Source organism: Schistocerca gregaria, chromosome 1 (assembly GCF_023897955.1).
Source record: "Schistocerca gregaria isolate iqSchGreg1 chromosome 1, iqSchGreg1.2, whole genome shotgun sequence".
Classification (NCBI taxonomy): Eukaryota; Metazoa; Arthropoda; class Insecta; order Orthoptera; family Acrididae; genus Schistocerca; species Schistocerca gregaria.
Window position 1 is genome coordinate 537,901,800 of NC_064920.1, and position 16,594 is coordinate 537,918,393.

Genomic DNA, 16,594 nt, shown 5'->3' on the forward strand with positions numbered 1-16,594 from the left:
TATGCAGGCTGAAGCAAATTTAGGTGGGATTTGCCCCTTGTTTTATCTGATAATGAGGCAAGTGTTATGAAGATTTTAAAGTTTTATTAAATGTCTGGACTCTAGCCTAAGCTCTTGTGCGACGATAAGAAGCGGTGTGACTTCGAATTGCAAGAAAAATCCACACCTCTCTCACATTGGTTGGCTTACTTAATGTGCGCAGCTGATCTTCTTCTCTGGATTGCCAGCTGCGTCAATGTCCAAAACTTTCTTCTCTGAAGAATAATGCTGGTTACGGGAATTTGTAAGACACCTTCTCTATTTTTGAAATAATTTAGTACTCGAAGAATACTTTTAACTCAGACATAGTGTATTTCAACTTCCACAGAGAACAAATTCCATATTTCTCTCATCAATATTCGAATGTTTATAAGTTAACCAATTCGTCTCACGTTAGACTCTATAAAATACATGTGCAATAGCTTAGTGTTACAACCACATAATTTATGAACATGTTTTGCTTCTAGCAAGTCCAACACATGAAGTACAATTAAATGTCTATAATCAGTTGTTCACTTTTCCTTAACAACAATCACAGACACTAAAACAGCAAGGAATACTACATGATTACTTCTTGCTCTTCCAACACGACTTGCGTGGTGCCAGAGGCAAACACTTGTCGATGCCGTTCAACCATCTCGTCTACCTTGTGCTCGTGACTCCTTTCCAGCCTGCACACACAAACGTGTCGTGCAGTATGTAGTTCTCTCACACTTATTTTTAAAATATCTTGTGTTTGGGATGGTTGAAGGATGAGTGGTTCTGGAATTTACGCGGAAATTCTCGAAGCACTACCTGCCCCCCAAAGCTATAACCTCATGGTTGTAATAAGCAAGTGGCTAAAGCTTAAGATGCTGTTATAAATGGTTTGCATATATATATATATATATATATATATATATATATATATATATATATATATATATATATATATCACACGCATACACGTTGACAAATATAGGGAAACACAATGAGAAATGCTTTGTGATCAGAACAGTGTTCTGTGTAGTTATGAGATCATTATATCATAGCTAAGTGATTTTGACTGTGAGCATAATGTTGATGCTTGTATGGTGAGTGCTTTTGTAACCAATGTAGCTGAAGTATTTGGCGTTTCAAGAGGTACAATATCGAAGATTCATACCACATAGAGGGAAAGTGGAGAAACATTATCTGCTAAGTCACAATTTGGATGAAAGTGTGTTAATCAGTTGTGACAGATGGTCATTGAAGAGGAGTGTGACAAAAAATATGGGAATAAGAGCTGCAAAAGTTACTGCAGAACTGAATGTCAAACTTGTGAACCCTGTCAACACTGGAACAGTATGAAGGGAGCTCCAGAAACAGGGAATATCAGGGGGAAATGGAATTCCAAAACCTATCACCACTGATGCAGATGCTCTCAACAGAAAAGTGTGGAGCCAAAGCCATAGAACCTGGACTGTGAACCAATGGAAGAGTGTCATCTGGTCAGATGAATATTGTTGCACACTGTTTCCAAATTTTGGCCAAGTTTACATCCAAGAGTGTAACATGGCAGATGTTTGGTGATGATTTGGGCAGCCATATCATGGTATTCTGTGGCACCCATGGTTACTATACAAGGTTGCATTACTTCCAAAGATGTAACCATTTTAGCTTATCTGGTCCATCTCATAGTAAAATGTTTATTCCCCAGTGGTGATGTTGTGTTCCAAGATTGCACCTCTTTTGAACAGCTTGCATCATCTAGGACTAGTTTTGGGAACATGAGGATGAATTGTCTCCTCTCCCCTGGCCATCACAGTCAACAGATCTCAATATTATTGTGGTATTGACCACTATCTCTTTGGTTGCACTTTCAAAGTACTTGCACCGCCAGTTGCACTGCCACGTTTCCTGCAGCCACTACCACCACCGCTTGAGGGTGCTGCTACAAACGTTTGCACTGCTGCCAATGAGATACAAGCATCCCCCCTATAGAGCTCCAGCGATGGGTGTACTTATGTTCGAACATTTATGCTCTGAGCCCCTTTTTTGTGTTTTTGCTGGCTGAATAATGTTAACAGACTGTCATATTGGTCAGTGCTTGACATCATCTGAATAGACGTTCTATTAAAGTGTGACAGATTTATAAATCTTTTGTATCTGTATGTATTTCATCAATCAAATCTACTGTTAGCAATTGACCCTATGTATTGCTCACACAGGGATCACGAGAATAAGATTATAATAATTACTGCATGCACAGAGGCATTCAAACAATCATTCTTCCCGCACTTTGTATGTGAATGGAACAGGAAGAAATCCTAATAGCTGGTACAGTTGGATATACTCTCTGCCATGCACATCACAGTGCAGAATGTAAGTGTAGGTGTAGATGTAGTGTAGATGGTACAATCTGTGACAACAAAGTTGTGTATTATTTTTACGATTTGGTATTAGATGTAGAATAAATTAATATCTGAATTCTCTGTTCATGATCAGCATGTGTTCCTCACTCCTGTATCCACTAAAGAACCATCAGCATGCAAGGAAGACATAACACCTTTGTGATCTACTTTGGAGAGAGGGGTGCATGATAGATATCCCCTTCCGTCATCTTTACTGGAAGGTGCCACTGTTGTGCAAGAAGAATGGTGCAAGATACCTTTGAATATGATACTGGACTGGTATTTATCCATTCCGAAGCAAATGGAAGCTGTTTTGAATCTAACAGTTTTCCTGCACCGTATTAGTCATGGTAATTCATTGTATTTTGGTGTTTCCATATTTTTGTCCATCCCTGTGTCTTATTAATATTAAAAATCTCCTGAAGTGATGTGGATGATACTTTGTGAAGTAATTTAATGTAGTACATATGGGGGCCACAAATGTCAGGAAATACCCTAAAAGTGAATGATAATTATTGGACATGAGATGTCAGCTGAAAACGTACATCAACACATGCTGAACCTACTCTTGCTGGAAGGGGGCAGTGCTATACATTGTTCTGCTAGATTTTTCATATTGGGGTCATGTGAAGCAGGTAGTTTACAGCACCCCAGTAGAGTCCAAAATGGGCCTCATAGCCCAAATAGCCGTCTCCACTGTGGAGATCCAAAATAAGGAGGGTATTTTCAAGCGTGTGGCTGAAGGGAAGATGGGGGGGGGGGGGGGGGGGGGGTGATGCAATATTTGCATTCAAGCAAACGCTGCAGATTTCAAAAACCTTTTGTAAATGTGATCTGAAAACATAGAAGGCACAAAATTATTATCCTGTTGTTATTTTGTTTCTTTCCTTATTTCCCTTCTTTTTCTGTTTACAGACATTATTTAGTTAAGAACAGATAGCTCATTTTTTGGTAGTGATGCACTTTGGAAGCTTAAACTCATTTACTTGTGACTTAGTATAGTAGGCTATTGTTGTACTGTACTTTGCAAAAACCAACAGTGACTATGAGACCAGTAAAGAAAATAATAAAACTTAACTGAATTTAAACACACAGTTGTCTAATGCAATGCAAATAAACGCCGCCTGCCAGATCCAAGAGTCGAACCCTGAACCTCACGATCTGAAGTTGCACACATAGGCCACAAGACACACTGATGTGAATACTTGTCTTTGGTTGGGATGATCAGGTGAAATAGACCTGTTGGCTCAATCACTGTGTGTTTGATGAGTGCGTCATCTGATGATATCACATGTTCAACATTTGTCATCCACTTTTGGGCTGCGTTCCAACATATGTGTCCCTGTGTGTCTTACATTAAATTATTTGTCTCAGCATCTTCTCATAGTGTTGGAGGTTTTTAAACAATAAGAACAAACATGCATTATTAATGTGTATTGGTTGGTCAGTACCTTGGGTGAGATGTTCTGACTGAAGTTAATAGTAAATATGGCCTTTTAAAATATTGGTATGTATGAAAGTGCAAAGCTACACACAAACTGCTGTTGCAGTAAAAACAGACATGCATGGTTGAAATTTGTAAGATCACTTCTGATAACATTTGTGTGACATAAAAGGTAGATTTTGCTGTTTTTGTTATAAGCCATGGTATGTTTTAGCATCTGTCTTATTCTTGCTAAGCAAATATGAATCTAATCTTTCTTTTGCTACACTTGGACATACTTGGAGAAAATACACACTTCAGTATTTGCAAAGTGGTTTGTTACAGTAAGTCTAAGGGACAGATGTTACCTTATACACCATTATAAATGTTTCCACAGTCCCTTAACTGGTATGGTTACAGATTCTAGCTGCAAGAAAATTTTGGACTGATTAAGATGTAATGAACCTCTGAGTCTTTAGTTAATGACTTTGGTTTTGTTGTTTTTATATTCTTATATGTGCCTATGTGATAGTCTGTTATTATACTGTCTTTACACATTGCAAAACAATGCTTGTCTGTGTATAAATCACTGCGATATTTGTGTATGTCACTGGTGTTTGATGTTCTCTGGTGCCACAGTTTGTTTTGCTGAACGAAGACAAGGTAATCTGTAGCTCTTATACTACCATCATTGCCAAAACAAGGTAGTTGGTGCTGTTTTGATGATGATAAAATTAACAAAAATACAAAATATATTTTGGCTGCTTCTCCGACATGTACCCTTGTCGTAATATCACGGTGTATACGACCCGGGACAACTGGGAGATCCGGAAAAAACCCAGGGACTTTTTCATCCTGGAAAAAACCAGGAAAACCTGGGAATTGTTTAGAATTCCAGGAATTTTTCATTGTTTTAGTTTTCAGTTAAATTTTTGTGATTTTGACTGGTAAGAACCAATATTCTAACAAAGGATATTACTGTATCCCACTACTGCAAAATAATACTGCAGCAATAAAACATGAATGAGAAGGAAAAAAAAGAATTAAAACTTGAGTTGCAAACAAAATGTGCCTTTTACAACAACAAAACAGTGCTTATACAAGTGTCGGCCAACAGCAAAGTGTGTAAAAGGCTTTAGGAAGACTATGCAATGTATTGTAAAAACAAATTGCCTCTGATTAGCGTGGTGTGACAACTGTTCAAATTAGATTTGTTTGAGCAGTTTCGGACGGGCTTTTACGCATGCGCAGTTGAGTCGCGTGGGCGCCACTAAATATTGCCCTGGTTCGGAAATGAGTAAATCTGGGGCTGATGCACAGAGCAGTCTGAGTTGTGGTGGGGAGGTGGGTCGTCTCCACGTGACCTGTGTTTACGTTCAGTGATTTTGTTGTTTCCTCTTTGTTTAATACTATCACGTTAAATGATGTTGTTGTGGTCTTCAGTCCTGAGACTGGTTTGATGCAGCTCTCCATGCTAATCTATCCTGTGCAAGCTCCTTCATCTCCCAGTACCTACTGCAACCTAAATCCTTCTGAATCTGCTTAGTGTATTCATCTCTTGGTCTCCCTCTACGATTTTTACCTTCCACGCTGCCCTCCAATGCTGAATTTGTGATCCCTTGATGCCTCAGAACATGTCCTACCAACCGATCCCTTCTTCTAGTCAAGTTGTGCCACAAACTTCTCTTTTCCCCAATCCTATTCAATACCTCCTCATTAGTTATGTGACCTACCGATCTAATCTTCAGCATTTTTCTGTAGCACCAGGGCATTTCGAAAGCTTCTACTGTTCTTGGCCAAACTATTTATTGTCCATGTTTCACTTCCATACATGGCTACACTCCATACAAATTACTTTCAGAAACAAATTCCTGACACTTAAATCTATACTCAATGTTAACAAATTTATCTTCTTCAGAAACACTTTCCTTGCCATTGCCAGTCTACATTTTATATCCTCTCTACTTCTACCATCATCAGTTATTTTGCTCTCCAAATAGCAAAACTAATTTACTACTTTAAGTGTCTCATTTCCTAATCTAATTCCCTCAGCATCACCCGACTTAATTCGACTACATGCCATTATCCCCGTTTTGCTTTTGTTGATGTTCATCTTATACCCTCCTTTCAAGACACTGTCCATCCCGTTCAATTGCTCTTCCAAGTCCTTTGCTGTCTCTGACAGAATTACAATGTCATCGGTGAACCTCAAAGTTTTCATTTCTTCTCCCTGGATTTTATACCTACTCCAAATTTTTCTTTTGTTTCCTTTACTGCTTCCTCAATATACAGATTGAATAACATCGGGGACAGGCTACAACCCTTTCTCACTCCCTTCCCAACTGCTGCTTCCCTTTCATGTCCCTAGACTTTTATAACTGCCATCTGGTTTCTGTACAAATTATAAATAGCCTTTCGCTCCCTGTATTTTACCCCTGCCACCTTTAGAATTTGAAAGAGAGTATTCCAGTCAACATTGTCAAAAGCTTTCTCTAAGTCTACAAATGCTAGAAATGTAGGTTTGCCTTTCCTCAATCTTTCTTCTAAGATAAGTCGTAAGGTCAGTATTGCCTCACGTGTTCCAGTGTTTCTACGGAATCCAAACTGATCTTCCCTGAGGTCGGCTTCTACCAGTTTTTCCATTTGTCTGTAAAGAATTTGCGTTAGAATTTTGCATCTGTGACTTATTAAACTGATAGTTCGGTAATTTTCACATCTGTCACCACCTGCTTTCTTTGGGATTGGAATTATTATATTCTTCTTGAAGTCTGAGGGTATTTCACCTGTCTCATGCATCTTGCTCACCAGATGGTAGAGTATTGTCAGGACTGGCTATCCCAAGGCCTTCAGTAGTTCTAATGGATTGTTGTCTACTCCCGGAGCCTTGTTTCAACTCAGGTCTTTCAGTGCTCTGTCAAACTCTGCACGCAGTATCATACCTCCCGTTTCATCTTCATCCTCTTCCATTTCCGTGATTTCCCTAAATCACTCCAGGCAAATGCCGGGATGGTTCCTCTGAAAGGGCACGGCCGACTTCCTTCCCCATCCTTCCCTAATCCGATGAGACCGATGACCACGCTGTCTGGTCTCCTTCCCCAAAACAACCAACCAACCATCTTCCATTTCCATAATATTGTCCTCAAGTACATCGCCCTTGTATAGACCCTCTATATACTCCTTCCACCTTTCTGCTTTCCCCTCTTTGTTTAGAACTGGGTTTCCATCTGAGCTCTTGGTATTCATACAAGTGGCTCTTCTTTTCTCCAAAGGTCTCTTAAATTTTCCTGTAGGCAGTATCTACCTTACCCCTAGTGAGATAAGCCTCTACATCCTTACATTTGTCCTCTAGCCATCCCTGCTTAGCCATTTTGCACTTCCTGTCGATCTCATTTTTGAGACGTTTGTATTCCTTTTTGCCTGCTTCATTTACTGCATTTTTATATTTTCTCCTTTCATCAATTAAATTCAATATTTCTTCTGTTACCCAAGGATTTCTACTAGCCCTCGTCTTTTTACCTACTTTATCCTCTGCTGCCTTCACTACTTCATCCCTCAGAGCTTCCCATTCTTCTTCTACTGTATTTCTTTCCCCCATTCCTGTCAATTGTTCCCTTATGCTGTCCCTGAAACTCTGTACAACCTCTGGTTTAGTCAGTTTATCCAGGTCCCATCTCCTTAAATTCCCACCTTTTTGTAATTTCTTTAGTTTTAATCTACAGTTCATAACCAATAGATTGTGGTCAGAGTCCACATCTGCCCCTGTAAATGTCCTACAATTTAAAACCTGGTTCCTAAATCTCTGTCTTACCATTATGTAATCTATCTGATACCTTTTAGTATCTCCAGGGTTCTTCCATGTATACAACCTTCTTTTATGATTCTTGAACCAAGTGTTAGCTATGATTAAGTTATGCTCTGTGCAAAATTCTACCAGACGGTTTCCTCTTTCATTTCTTAGCCTCAATCCATATTCACCTACTATGTTTCCTTCTCTCCCTATTCCTACTGTTGAATTCCAGTCACCCATGACTATTAAATTTTCGTCTCCCTTCACTACCTGAATAATTTCTTTTATCTCATCACACACTTCATAAATCTCTTCGTCATCTGCAGAGCTAGTTGGCATATAAACTTGTACTACTGTAGTAGGCGTGGGCTTTGTGTCTATCTTGGCCACAATAATGCGTTCACTATGCTGTTTGTAGTAGCTTAATTAAACCTACTCTTGCATTACCCCTTTTGATTTTGTATTTATAACCTTGTATTCACCTGGTCAAAAGTCTTGTTCCTCCTGCCACCGAACTACACTAATTCCCACTATATCTAACTTTAAACTATCCATTTCCCTTTTTAAATTTTCTAACCTACCTGCCCGATTAAGGGATCTGACGTCCCACGCTCCGATCTGTAGAATGCCAGTTTTCTTCCTCCTGATGACAACGTCCTCATGAGTAGTCCCTGCCCGGAGATCCGAATGGGGGACTATTTTACCTCCGGAATATTTTACCCAAGAGGACGCCATCATCATTTAACCATACAGTAAAGCTGCATGCCATCAGGAAAAATTATGGCTGTAGTTTCCCCTTGCTTTCAGCCGTTCGCAGTACCAGCACAGCAAGGCCGTTTTGGTTATTGTTACAAGGCCAGATCAGTCAATCATCCACAGTGTTGCCCCTGCAAGTACTGAAAAGGCTGCTGCCCCTCTTCAGGAACCATACGTTTGTCTGGCCTCTCAACAGATACCCCTCCGTTGTGGTTGCACCTGCAGTACGGCTGTCTGTATCGTTGAGGCACGCAAGCCTCCCCACCAACGGAAAGGTCCATGGTTCATGGGGGGAGGCGTTAAATGATGACAAAACGTATTTTTGTGCCCTGGAGCTATCAAATGAATTAAAATACGTATGCGTAATTACAGAAGGCTAAAATATGTTTTTAATTTTAGATTTTATTTCCACCTTTCTGACAGTCAAACTTTAATGCCTTACAGAACAATGAATTTATTTTTGCCGGTTTGCTAAAGAGATTTGGCTTTTATTAATCATCTCTGTTGAGGCAGTCCATTTATTTGAAACGAAATGTTTAATTTCACACCATTGGCTAGTTTCAACTGTTTGCTGCATTTCAAGTGCATGTATGGCATTATGCCATAATAAAGAACCAAACATTAGATAATACAGTACTGGTACTCCAATAAAATTTACATATGAATGTGCATTTTAAGCCGAATAATGCGTGTTTGTATGGTTCATGAAATTCTGATGCTCTTGAAGTATCCTCTGATGTCTTGTTTCTTTTATGACATAATGTAAAGTCTTTTAATGTTTTACACGTACACTTGTTATCTGGCGCTCTCTTGCATCTGCTGAAACGAACCTATTTCTAACAGGTCGCGGGAAAATATTGCGAATGTTGGTTTGAGAAGCGTTACTTTCAAAGTAAATATCCTTTTACGTAAGATGAGCTATGTGCGAGAATGTGCGATGCATTTCTTAAATCACAAAGCGTTTGACTGTCATTTAAAAATCAACTCTTTGAGGAGGACCATTTAGAACAATTTCGAGCGCAGAAGATCAGACATTAACGTTGTTTTTAAACATTTTACTGGCATTTGTGTGATGTATCTTAACATGTGACAAGTGCAAAAAAGATCAATATTATATGTGGAAGCTTAGCTTCTCTTCCAGCTTATTAATCTTAGAGACCAATATTATATGTGAATGCTATGTATACTAATTTAAACCACTAACTTCTCTTATTTGTGTGTTCACGCTACTTAAGAGTGATCTTGCAATTGGCTGACTACATCACGTGTCCTATGCTGTCATCAGCTGGAGACATCACGTGACATGAGCTGTGACTGGCTTACAAAAGCACATCACAATCTCAATTTCAATGCTTCGGAAAGTGACATGCAATGTTTGGTGGAATTCGAATTTATAGTTTCGTAATATGGAAATATGCAGCGTACATGTTGCTGCACATCAAAGGTCTTTCAGAACATTTTTTTCCCCCCTGAGTTTTGTTTTCTAAAGCGCCGGGAAATTCTACTCTGGTATATAAAACCATAAACATTCAAAGGATTGATGATTTTTACAGTGCCGAATAAGAGTATACTGTCACTTAACATGGAAAAAGTGTATTTTCGCTTGGGAGAAAGTGTATTTTTAATCGGGAAATCCGGGAAAAATCGAGGAATTTTTTTTCCTTGTTCACATATACATCCTGAATATGCAAAGTGTAAAATTTTTAGTCTGTTTAAGGGCAGGATGTAGGACTGAAATGTGGCAGGTGAATAAAGCAGACACAGATGTGCTCTCTTAACAGTGGACAACTGCGTAACAATTTTGTTATGCTGTTGCAACAATGGAGAAGTAATTGTTTCTAGAAAGTCCTACATTCTTCTTTTCTCCATTCATTAATACCGCATACTCTGTCATTGTTGTCTCTCTTGAATCTTCTTGAACTACTTCTGCTACCACAAAAGCTGCTTACCTCTCCTCCGAAAGTAATTCCCCCCCCCCCCCCCCCCCTCCCCCGTTGAGGAATGAACTCTGTGTTTGTTCACATCTGTCTGTCTACTTCTGAGTATGGATCAAGACTAGCTTCTTCCATTTGTTACTTACTTATTAACAAAAATTTGTCAAAGATTAAACTTTCCCTACTGAACCAAAGCATTAGAATATGTAGGAGCTACATACAATTATGTTTACAGAATAATACAATAAAAGTCATACAATACATCACATCACATATCACGTACGTCAGGACATGAGGTGACTAAGATAAATTAAGGACAAGTGTTTAATTGCAAAATTTATTGTACATCTGGAGTAAACAGTTTGGTGCAAAACTGCTTGATGATAAAAGGCCTGAAAATATGCCCATTGTAACTGAGAAGCTATTTTTAAAATTACATCTTAGATAACAATACACACTACGGAAGAGCAAACTTCAGCGTCTGTGTGATAACTATATTTTAACTAACTAATTAGTAACAATTTAAATAATGAAAAAAGAAAATTTAATTTTTCGTTTACAAAGAAAATTTTGTTTTAAATTTCTTATTCAGTTTGTTCCAGTGGTAACTGGCTTTGATGTGAAATGTTATTCAGGGAACAATTTTTTGAATTAATGTTGGATCCTTATGAATAAGTCCTTCACGAATTTGAGCAAGAAGATGGAAATATGATAGCCCTTTCTTTGATTGGAATTTAGAGTTTCTTGATGGGGAACAAAGGCATTTATTGCAGTCTTTGAGAGTGTATGGAAGAGTAATTTATTATGTGTCTTCATGTGTTTCCCCTTTGAGCAAACTTGACATTGTTTTAGCCTGATGTAGGCTTAGGCTCGACTGCCATATTCTGTTATACTAATTCTTAGAAATTTTGTCAGTCATCTACATTATCATTGTCTAGCCACAAGTAATCTGAAAAGTGTTTACAAGGAATGTTAAAGACCATACGTATGACAGCGTTTATACACACCGGGGACAAAAGGGAAATCTGGGTAAAACATGGGCTTTTTTACTTTTGTAAAAAAGCAGGAAAAACTTGGGAATTTCTTAGAATCCTGGGAATTTTTCATTGTTTTAGTTTGGTGTTAAATTTTTGTAATTTTGAATGGTAAGAATTGATACTCAAACAAAGAACTTTACTTTAGCTTGCTACTGCAGAATAATACTGCAGCAATGAAACACAAATGGGAGGAAAACACCAATATAAAACTAAAGTTGCGAAGAAAATGCAACATTAACAACAACAAAACACAGTGCACACAAAAAGTCTGCCTAAAGTAAAGTGAAATGTCTTAAAAGGCTTTACGCTGAAGACAATGCAATACTTCATAACAGCAAACTGCTTTCTATGAGTGTGGCATCACAATTGTTAAAATTAGGTTGTTTTGAGCAGTTGCCATTGTGTTCAAGCACTTGCTTAGAGCTGGAGTTGTGTGTAAGCAGCACGTCTCCCATTTCTCGCTGCTTGAAGTGTGGCTGTTAGATGGTGGCTGTTAGATGGTGGCTGTTAGATGGTGGCTGTTAGATGGTGGCTGTTAGATGGTGGCTGTTAGATGGTGGCTGTTAGATGGTGGCTATTAGATGGTGGTGAATAGGTGGATACGGAACAGTTGTCAATTATATGTACTGTGAAGGAATTAAATTAAAGGCAAGTATAAGTACTAAGCTGGAAAGATGGAGCTCTGTCACTACAGCAAATGGAAAAGTTAACATGTCATGTAACTGGGATGTCAACAGAGTTTACGTAGCGGAAGAGTTGAATGCTACACTGATGATACTGGAGCACTTACAGACATGCTGTGGGTGCTCAGTGATAGTTATTGTCCGTCACTGAAGCAGTGAGCAATTTGCTACATTGTGGCCTATCAAGCTATTGGTACAATCCATAATGGGACACTCTATCTCCAGGGTTGTGCAACTGCTGGTCCACTGTGTTCAGGGTGTACTGTTGGTAATTTGATTCACAGAAACAGTGACCATGAGCCAACTACCTCATTTTTAACAACCTGTTTATCCCTTCATTGTTAATTTTAACAGCAGACTGGGCTGGGAGGGGGGAAGTGGCACATTGTAACAAATTGCATCACTTCAATGTTGGACTACAAGTCACTGAGCAGACATATAATCCAAAACCTCTTTCTTATGGGGTACAGAAGCCACTGTCCCGTCTCTCTCTCTCTCTCTCTCTCTCTCTCTCTCTCTCTCTCTCTCTCTCTCTCTCTCTCTCTCTCTCTCTCTCTCTCTCTCTCTCTCTCCAGTGCAAGTCACAGGGTATGGAGATAAGAAGGATCACAGAAGACAACCATTTGATGGTCAAAACATATGTAAAGGCCACCTATACTGATGGTTTGTGTTAAATGTTGGTACATTCCAATGGAGGAAGTAGGAATAAATTGAAAAGTAGATGAGTAGGTGCATTCTGCATGCACCTTTAGGCAGTTGGTGGAGGTATTCTCATGTGGGGGCAAAGGAGATGTTTACAGAGTCATTTCAAAAGCAAATGAAACAGAACCTACCCCAGTGATGTGTAACTATTCACGTACAGTACCCAGCAGGTGACCTGTACATTCAGTGCACCTTTCCAGTGCCTCTGAAGTATGTATGAATGTTTTCAGAAATGCTGAAGGTTTCATGTACTTTAGCATGCCTCATGCTTACCCATTCTCAGTCATATTAAGCACATCTGTAACACCATCAAGGGAGATGTGCATGCCTTGGGCTCAGCTCTGACCACGTCCATGAGGTGTTGACGGGCAGTTAGTGGTCATTCATCAGGATGGCTCTGCAACATGTTGCCAGCTCACAAGTATATAAAATATTCAGTAAAGGAAAGTGGACAGCAGTAGAGTAAGTAAATGTAATTTGACAGACTGGAAAGAGTGATGCAAGAGAGGAAAGTTCTATGTATGTATGTAATAGCAGTCTGTAATTTACCTAATTGTCCTAACTGTTGTTTCTGTTTTGCAGGAACCAGTCTGGAGAAGAACACAAGAAGAAAGCTATATCTTTAATGAAGTTTCTGTTGAAAGGACCATAAGAATTCACTACTACTACATAAAAAAATACAGTTGAAAATAAACACTATTTTACCAAATTAATTATTTGCACCATGTATTTATCTGAATCAAAATGTAGCATTCAGTTTTAGCTTTCAGAAATTGTGGTATGTCTGCTTTTAAAGGAAAGGGTTTTTGAGATTTCCGATTACCTGAACATAAACATGTTTCTGAAATTTTAAAGTAGTTTGCTGAGCTGTATAGTGGCTGAGATAACAGAAGAAATAATATATTTTTGGATTGTAAATTTTATAAATTTTATGTTAAGTGTAATCACTGAACTGGATGTTATTTATTTGTTGTATACTTGGATTGCATGCATAGGCAATAACAAAGATTCATAAAGCAAATTGTGCCATATTCCTGACTGTGAACACAAGTAACATTCCAATTTGCAAACATAGTAACAAATTAAATAACATTGTAACTAATAATTACGCTTTTGAATTGATTTGTCTGCAAAAAGTAACTAAACTCACAAAAAAGTATGGAGGACATTCCATTAGGTATCACTGCCACACTGTATATTCTTTTGTTATAAACTTTATACCAATATACTAGTGAAATTTATGAAGAAAGAGATTCTGATATTGTTTCTATTACATTATTCTTATTAGTGATGATGATTTAGCTATAGGTAGCTGCTAGTTAAAATACTGTTTAAAATTTACACAACTGAATTAAAGATGCTGAAATTAAATTAATGGATTCATTGGTGTAAAACTGATCAAGACACAGTGACATGAAACGATTTCAGTGCAAACTTATCAAATATGCCAAACATGTCGTAATAACATTAGAGTACCAACTGAAAATATTGGCCAGACAGGGACTCAAACCCAGATTTTTTGCTTTTTGGAAGCAGTTGTCCCAGCCATTAGTCAAATTCACTGTAAAACAGCAAACTCATAGTTGTGCCAACTTACCTTGGGCCTGCATATAAGCAGCGTCTGTGGCAAGCATTAATTCCAGATGAACGGGGTGGACTCACACTCAAAGGAAAATTTTCAGGGGTTGAAAAAGGAATGTTTTCTGAATGAGACCTGTGGTAGTTTGTGGCTTATTACAGGGTAATTACATTTAATTTGAATTTGTATCCCCATTTATCCTTGTATCTGAATTACAATGAAAATATCTGTACAAAATTGTAAATGACAATGGTTTGCATGACCTGTCTTGGTTGGAAGCACACTTTTTTCATTCACTCATGGTACTTACTGTTGGTAACAATATTACCCCTTTTACAGCTCATTTTCCAGCTCTCATTCATTACTGCACAGCTCTGTCTCGAGTTTGTTTAGTATTAGTTGCATGTTAACGATGATACACAGCTGTATGAATAATTTTACTGATGAGGAGTTGGCCGTTATGCACCACAGATATGGGTTCACTGAGTATATTAGAAGAGCACTTTGACTTCCCTATATTAAGATCTTCCCACATTGATGATGACCAAATCCCTGCACTTTTGCATCTACAACTTTTGCAACTCTGCATGCCGTTGACATTTGCACTGTCGTGCAGATATTAATGGTGCAGTCCAGATACAGACATAAATGGGGGTTAAAAATAAAAAAGTGAGGCAATTATTGTGTAATGAGCCACCAGAGATTACTTGGATTATTTGGAAAATATCTCTGAACAGCCTCCGAAATTTTGTACTTGGTGTTAGGGTTCATCCTGTATATATGGAACACACTAGTGATATTACAATTAACAGTACATTGTGTCATCCTTAATAATGTAAAATGTCTGATAAGCGTAAGTATTATGGCATGAGAGGGACAGTGCACTAATAGTTTCTCATGTTTTACTAGAAGAGTGCATAATGTTGAAATAAACAGTTCACATAATGTGGAAAAATCAACAGAATCATCAAACTGGTAATCGCACCCAACAAACAAAAATTACCTGGGAAAATTGTAATTAATATCTTTCAGAAAATTGTTAAGTGGTTCTCTGCAAATGGACTCTGATTAAATTTTAATAAAACTCGGTACAAACTCTGTACAATAAATGGTGTGAAATCATTAATAAATATAGAGTTTGAACATAAGTCTGTAAGTAAGGCAGAATATTCCAATTGGGTGTGTGCACTGATGAAAGGTTGAATTGGAAGAAACACATTGATGATTTACAGAAATGTTTGAGTTCAGCTAATTAGGGTTATTGCAAATTTCGGTGATAAACATATCCATGAGTTAGCTTACTACATGTACTGCCCTCATACGGCACCATATTTTGGGGTAATTCATCATTAAGGAAAAAGCTATTAATTGCACAAAATGTATAAAAAGAATATTAAAAATTGTTATTAATAACCCATCCAAATTCAGAAGCATAGCAACTTGCAGAGCTACAATACTGGGTGAAAGCCTGATATTCACTATCATGGGTTAAATCTAACTTTGGCACAGAAAGGGGTTAATTACGTTGCCATTAAAGACTTCTGTCAGTGACCAAATAGCATCAAAAGTCTGACAGGTAACAAACCAGCATTTAAATACAAATTAAAAGAATTTTTTGATAACAAATCCTTCTACTCAATATATAAATTTTTAGATTTAAATGAAATAAAAACTTTGAGGTTCGCCGATGACATTGTAATTCTGTCAGAGACAGCAAAGGACTTGGAAGAGCAGTTGAATGGAATAGACAGTGTCTTGAAAGGAGGATATAAGATGAACATCAATGAAAGCAAAATGAGGATAATGGAATGTAGTCTAATTAAGTAGGGTGATGCTGAGGGAATTAGATTAGGAAATGAGACACTTAAAGTAGTAAATTAGTTTTGCTATTTGGAGAGCAAAATAACTGATGATGGTCGAAGTAGAGAGGATATAAAATGTAGACTGGCAATGGCAAGGAAAGTGTTTCTGAAGAAGATAAATTTGTTAACATTAAGTATAGATTTAAGTGTCAGGAATTTTTTTCTGGAAGTAATTTGTATGGAGTGTAGCCATGTATGGAAGTGAAACATGGACGATAAATAGTTTGGACTAGAAGAGTAGAAGCTTTCGAAATGTGGTGCTACAGAAAAATGCTGAGGATTAGATCGGTATGTCACATAGCTAATGAGGAGTTATTGAATAGAATTGGGGAGAAGAGGAGTTTGTGGCACAATTTGACTAGAAGAAGGGATCAGTTGGTAGGACATACTCTGAGGCATCAAGGGATCACCAATTTAGTA

The 16,594-nt window shown here is 38.0% G+C and overlaps 1 protein-coding gene across 5 annotated transcripts in view; it reads left to right on the plus strand.

Annotated features, from left to right (window-relative positions):
• Positions 1-13,984, plus strand: part of LOC126355607 (fructosamine-3-kinase-like) — a 62,363-nt gene extending 48,379 nt beyond the window's left edge. For 2 of the 5 annotated variants that reach the window (XR_007565511.1, XR_007565508.1), the window contains exons 7-9: positions 2,229-2,382; positions 2,506-2,761; positions 13,316-13,984. Coding sequence is in view for 1 of the 5 variants with exons in the window: in XM_050005980.1 (XP_049861937.1) it covers positions 13,316-13,385 (70 nt within the window). In the remaining 4 variants the exon portion in view is untranslated. The remainder of the gene's footprint in view (positions 1-2,228; positions 2,383-2,505; positions 2,762-13,315) is intronic. The other 3 variants (XR_007565510.1, XR_007565509.1, XM_050005980.1) reach the window with 3 other exon arrangements.
• The last annotated feature ends 2,610 nt before the right edge of the window (positions 13,985-16,594 follow it).